Genomic DNA, 6,000 nt, shown 5'->3' on the forward strand with positions numbered 1-6,000 from the left:
TCATTGCTTGGGCGAGAAATTTGCTAGAGACTGGCACTTCTTCTGTTCTGATAAATGGTGTACCGGGCATAAATTTTAAATGTAGAAGGGGTGTTAGGCAGGGTGATCCTCTGTCCCCTTTGCTCTTTGTTCTGGGTGCGGAGTTGTTACAGTATGTGATCAATGATCTTAAAGACAGAGGGTTGTTGAAGCTTCCTATCTTGGTCAAACTGATTTCCCACTTGTTCAGTATGCAGATGATACGGTATTGGTTCTTGAGGCTGATCAGGATCGGTTAGCTGTTTGAAGCAGGCTTTGCATGATTTCTCCCTGTCCACTGGCCTTGTGGTTAATTACCATAAATCCTGCATGCTCCCAATTAATATCATAGATCAGCAGGTACATGATTTGGCTGAGGGGTTTGGTTGTTCGGTTGGTACTTTCCCCTTTACTTACCTTGGCTTACCTATGGGTACCACTAGACGAAAGATTGTTGATCTCCTGCCTCTGGTGGATAGGTTGGAAAGAAGACTCACAGCTAGCTCCTCCTTTCTTGCTTATGGAGGAAGGCTCCAGTTAATTGCCTCATGTTTATCATCAATGCCAAAAAATTTCCTAAGCTCTTTGGATGTTCCCCTAGGAATTGTTGAGCAGGTTAACAGAATCATTAGGCAGTGTCTTTGGAGGAAAAGGGATGGGCAGTCCTCTGGGCAATCCCTGGCTGCTTGGGAATGTTATGTAGACCAAAAAAGAGTGGTGGGCTAGGAATTATTGATTTCAAGAAGTTGAATGAAGGGTTGCGTATGAAACACCTACATAAGTTTTATAATAAGGAGGATCTTGTATGGCAGAATTATACCCTTTGCACTGTTACTGTGGGATTTGGAGACACTGCTTTATTTTGGTATGATAGTTGGCAGGGTGAGGTCATGCACAAGGGATTTCCTAGGCTATACTCCTTTGCTCTCGATACTGATGTGTCAGTCCAAGATGTCATGTCCCGGGGTGATAAATCGATATTATTTGAGCTCCCTCTATCTCAGCAGGCATTTCAAGAGTATCAGGATATGCTTCACACTCTTTCTCAGATTGAATACTCTCCCCAAGTTCAAGATAAGTGGTGTATCATATGGAAAGATGGTGTTTTTACCTCGGAGCTTTACTATCAGCATTGCTTCAAGGATGTCAAGGCCAGTATGATCTATAAATGGATTTGGAGCTGTCGAGTCATGCTGCGTATCAAGGTGTTTGGTTGGCTGTTGATAAGTGATAGGCTGAATACAAGAGATATGCTCAGGAGAAGGCATTGGAACGTTTCTAATGATCTTGCCTATGTTTTGTGTCCAACTCACTGGACTGAAGATTGGAAGCATTTGTTCTTCTACTGTAACTTTATTGGTCAAAGAATTTGGAATTACCTTTAGGTTGAATGGGAACCAGGTGATACAATAGAGGATATCTTTGGCCTAGCTAAGCAGAAGTTCCACAAACCTTTCTTTACTGAGGTCGTCCTCCTTGCTGCATGGCACATTTGGAAACAGAGAAATGAATTGATCTTCCAAGGTATCCAGCCATCTTTCAGGGGTTGGAAGCGCAGGTTCATCCATGAGGCAGGGTCAGAGATAAGCATGTGGATAGTTTTAAACAATGGATCGAGTCACTTGTGTAGTCTTTTTGCTTTTCCTTTTTTGTAAATATTTGTAACCTCTGGTTCCTTTAATAAAATGTTGTGGGGCATAAGCCTTACAGTACTTGCTAAAAAAATGCTGGTATACATGATCCAGAGGTTGCAAGAAATAATATTTCATTTGAGTTATAGAGGAACTATGTGTCAAACCTTTTTGAGAAAACAACAATGTGTCAAATTAATTATCTTATTACTTTATTACTTGGTAGAAATGTTAAGTTTTAAATGAAAAATGAAGAGTTATTTACATAGTTTCGGTACAGTATTTTAACCCTTAAATTTGTTTCCCACCTTGTGTTGCCATTCTTTCTGCTTTACGAATCATATGGAGAACAAAATATTTATGACTTTACACACATAGCATAGAGTACATCCATGGTTAATTTGTTGTACCCATAGTTTTATGTGCATGTTGATAAAAGGGAGGGAAGAAAAGAATCCACAAAATATTGATTGGGTGACCAAATAAATTCCCAGGCTGCATTGGTACATATGTTGTAAGTGTGGTTGCCATTTGTATTTATTTTCATGTCACAATTTTCGATATCGACATCTGATTTCCCTTTTTCTGATGATATTCAAAATTCATGCGCGAAAACGACTCAACTTATATATATCTATACACTAAAGTTTTTACCATGCTCATTTCTATAAAAAAATGATGGATGGGCGCGGCAAATGGCGCTTCTATGGTCTAATAACCTGTAAAAAGAAACGACTCCTCCTAGTCCTAACCATTGCACCGTGGCATATCATATGCCTTGTTTTAGTTGTAAGCCACTATGTTCTATCCGTAAACAAAATCAAATTCAAAGTTCGTTTGAATTATCTTGGACAGTAAAGGTCTGACTTTTCTGATATTTTTCGGTAACCGGTTCTACATTTACTGTCTGAAGAAGAAGAGATCCTGCCAGAGGTCGACAACCTGAACTCACATATAGTCTTGCTTTCCCTCTGTCAACAATGTAGGCTTGGTAGGGAGTAGGGACGGCGGAATATCCAAAACCCAGCAATTGCAGTATACTACATCAAAGGCCTTCACAAAACAAGAAAGAAAAGAGAGAAAAATGCTTTCCTGCGATGATCAGTCCTCGTCCACAAAGATGGTCTCTTGCTTGAAGAGTCCCCCAAACACAGGCCTCACCTCCTTGGGAGCCGGCTGCTTCGTCGCCTGCTTCACCTTCTGTGCCACTGGCTTCACGACGGCCCTCTGTGGTGCCAGTTTCTCAGCCCTGGCCCGGCCTCTGACCGTGGCGATCTGGGCTGTTGACTCCTCCTCGCCCGAGTTCCGTGCAGCACCTCCTGCGGCTGCTAGCTGCGTGCTGAACTTGTCCCAGGAGAAGTCCGTGTTGAGCTTCAGGCCTTTGGCTCTGGTCAGAAGGTTCTCCAGTGAGGCTTGTGCCTCGTTCATTGGACTTGCGCCTGCCTCTTCTGAGGTCCCTTCGGCTTTGAGCTTACTCGTGGGTTCTTCTGCATCGACAGCTTGCTGTGATGCCAGGGCTTCCTCTTCTGCTTGTGCTTTTGCAGCAGCTTCTTTGTACACTTTTCTTCTAATGTCCTCGGGAATACCTCTGAACAATATGAAGTATCAGTACAGAATGTTGAATTTCATGCCTTTAGGGAATTCATACTTTTGTAAAATTAAACTGCTGGAAATGAGTGAAAGAAGCGATGATCTGTTTTGCCAGATCAGACTTTCAATTCAAAAGGATACTTCCACGTAAGTACCATTGGTTATTTTAGAGGGGAGATGGGCTGCTGCACACAGTAAAGCAGCGGTTTGACAAAATTGCAAGAAATGTTTTGCTCTAACTATGTGCCTATATCCTTTTAATTTGGTAAAATTGGTCCCACGTTACACTTTGCCAACCTATCTGCGGCAGATGGAGCATAACCGAGGAACTAATCAGGTGCTGGTGGAACAAACAGGGTTCCAGGAGTGGGTTTTGCAAACTGTTTGAATTAGTGCTATGAGAGCAATTTACGTATTAGTCAAATAAAGATATCAACATGGCAATATGTTGTACTCATCGTTCCAATTATAACATGGTTGCCAAAGAGCCACATAAAAGACAATCAATATCCAAGGAGTCAAAAAATAATTAACTGATAAAAGACGGGTTTGCCTACTCACGTTAATGCCTCCACTGTTGGCTTGGATGTTCCTGATGAGCTAGTTGAAACTTCCACTACCTGGAAAACAAGAAATATTTTCGACCCATAAGTCAAAATGGAGTTAATAAGCACCGAAAGTAAAATTAAATTTGAATCATGACGTGTCCCTTTTTGTCATCATAACCATTTGATAGCATTTCATGGGTACACACAAACATCAGAATATATGTTTTCATGGGGGATGCACATTCGCCACCAACAAGGCAGATGTTAGAAAGAAACAGGAACTACAACCAAAAGTTTGACGCGACTTCTTCAGCATCAGAAAGTAGAAACATAGTTTAGCCCAAGCCTTATACTAAAACATTGACCATATATGTACTTAAAATAGACACCATAGTTAGTTGTAACTTGTCATACTACTGAGCCGTACAGTTACAGGACAAAACAGAATAGCAAGTTTCCATATTGTCTATTTATTCAAACATATAAAGCTGAGCGTTCTGCTTCTATGGCACGCCAACCAAGAACCACACTACATAGTTCTGGAACTTCTGGGGTCCCAGATGGTCCGGAGCAAGTAAGGAATCTCGCATACTAGACTACCGTCTGAATTGCTGTAAGCAATTAACAGACTGTTGGCTTTTTTTGTACATCGATAGAGGACATAAAGTATACATGTTTTCCAAATAATCCATGTTATTCAAATTAATCATGAAACCTTCCGATTGTGTTAGAGACATAGAATTTCTCATGGGACTGGGGCAGAATTGTGGACTGACTGAATTGCCTATATTGAGGTAATGTTTTTGTTGGGGAAACAAAATAACAGGCATGGCCATCGAAATGCACAAGTTTTAGTAGTACCTTGTTCTCTGCAATTTCCACGTTGGAGAAAACATCAGCCACCAGAGAAGCAATCTGCAACTTGGACACCTACCAAAACATAGAAATCTGTGAATATATGCAACGACAGAAACCGTGACGTGGACTGCATTGCATAATCACAGCTGTAAACTACCTTGCCAGTTTCCGTTGAGGAAGCCGTCGACGAATCCTCTTTGGCCAGGACCAAGCCATATGAGCTCTCAGGGTTGTAGTCGTCGGTGAGTGATGCCTTGACTAAGGTGTAGTTCACATCAGTCTCCACCACCTTGGACAAGAATTCGCTCACCGACATAGTCTGCACGCGCGAGAACAGGTTCGAGAAAAACGATGTGAACCCATCAAGCACACTGTTCGCGGATGCCCCACCGAAGCCAGCAGCACCCACATCGTAGACGACAACGACATGCGCCACGCCTGCGAGGTCTGCAGCCTGCACTACCCGGAGCGCATCGTCGGTAGTGACCACTCCGCCCTCTGGTCCTTTCTCGGCCAGACCGACCGTGATCACCACCTTGGCCGCTGGGCCGATGGACTTGGCGATCGCCTCAGTGTCATCGAAATCCGACTCCACTGCGTTGAGCCTGCGCGCCTCCGCGGGGGATATGAGCCCGTACGCGGCGGCAAGCCGAGCCAGCTCCTGTGCGGACGCGAGGTCCGGGACACCGGCGCGCACGGCGAAGCCTTGCCGCAGCAGCGTCTGTGCAATGCGGACACCCGTCTGCCCAGTGGCGCCCGCGACGAACACAGTCTGCGCGTCCTTCTTTCCTCTTCCACCGGCAAACAGCGACCCGGTTGCCGGCGACGGGAAGGCCGGTATCAGTGCCTTGGCCTCCGTAAACTTGCCGGTGAAGTCGACAAAGAAGGGCTTCTTCTTGGTCTCCTCATCTGCTCCGGGCTTGCCGGCGCCGACCCGGCAGAGGAAAGCTGGGGCGCGGCGGCGAAGAGGAGAGGAGAGGGGGCGGAAGGAAGGAGGGTTGGAGGTGAGCGCGGGCGCCATGGCGGGCTGGCGTCACGTGGTCGAACAGGTGGTGGGCATGGGCACCGTGAGATGAGGAAGAGGTGGTGATGGATGGCGCGCGCGTGGGATGGCATGTCTGGATTGGGGGAGGTGGCGGAGGAGCCTATCGGGAGAGGCCATGTGGGTTGCCGTTTATCTCTTTGCGGGGAATCGTCGGCCGTGGGCTCGCGCCACGTCCATCTCCATGGACCCATGCCCAGGATCGGCGTCTCGCCTGTTTCTTCGGATGCGGACGGCGATGTCCCCGTGTCGGCGGGTGCTGCCTGCTTTGCACAACCGTAAAGTTTCGGTCGTTCCATGCTTACCATTTCGT

At 45.5% G+C, this 6,000-nt stretch overlaps 1 protein-coding gene across 1 annotated transcript; it reads right to left on the reverse strand.

Annotated features, from left to right (window-relative positions):
• Positions 1–2,471: 2,471 nt before the first annotated feature.
• Positions 2,472–5,723, reverse strand: LOC124649584 (protein PLASTID TRANSCRIPTIONALLY ACTIVE 16, chloroplastic). The gene is made up of 4 exons (XM_047189185.1): positions 4,803–5,723; positions 4,649–4,717; positions 3,801–3,859; positions 2,472–3,237 (listed from the first exon to the last, which is right to left on the reverse strand). The coding sequence occupies exons 1-4, from the start codon at positions 5,664–5,666 to the stop codon at positions 2,751–2,753; spliced, it is 1,479 nt and encodes a 492-aa protein (XP_047045141.1). The 5' UTR covers positions 5,667–5,723; the 3' UTR covers positions 2,472–2,750.
• Positions 5,724–6,000: the final 277 nt, after the last annotated feature.

Source organism: Lolium rigidum, chromosome 4 (assembly GCF_022539505.1).
Source record: "Lolium rigidum isolate FL_2022 chromosome 4, APGP_CSIRO_Lrig_0.1, whole genome shotgun sequence".
NCBI lineage: Eukaryota > Viridiplantae > Streptophyta > Magnoliopsida > Poales > Poaceae > Lolium > Lolium rigidum.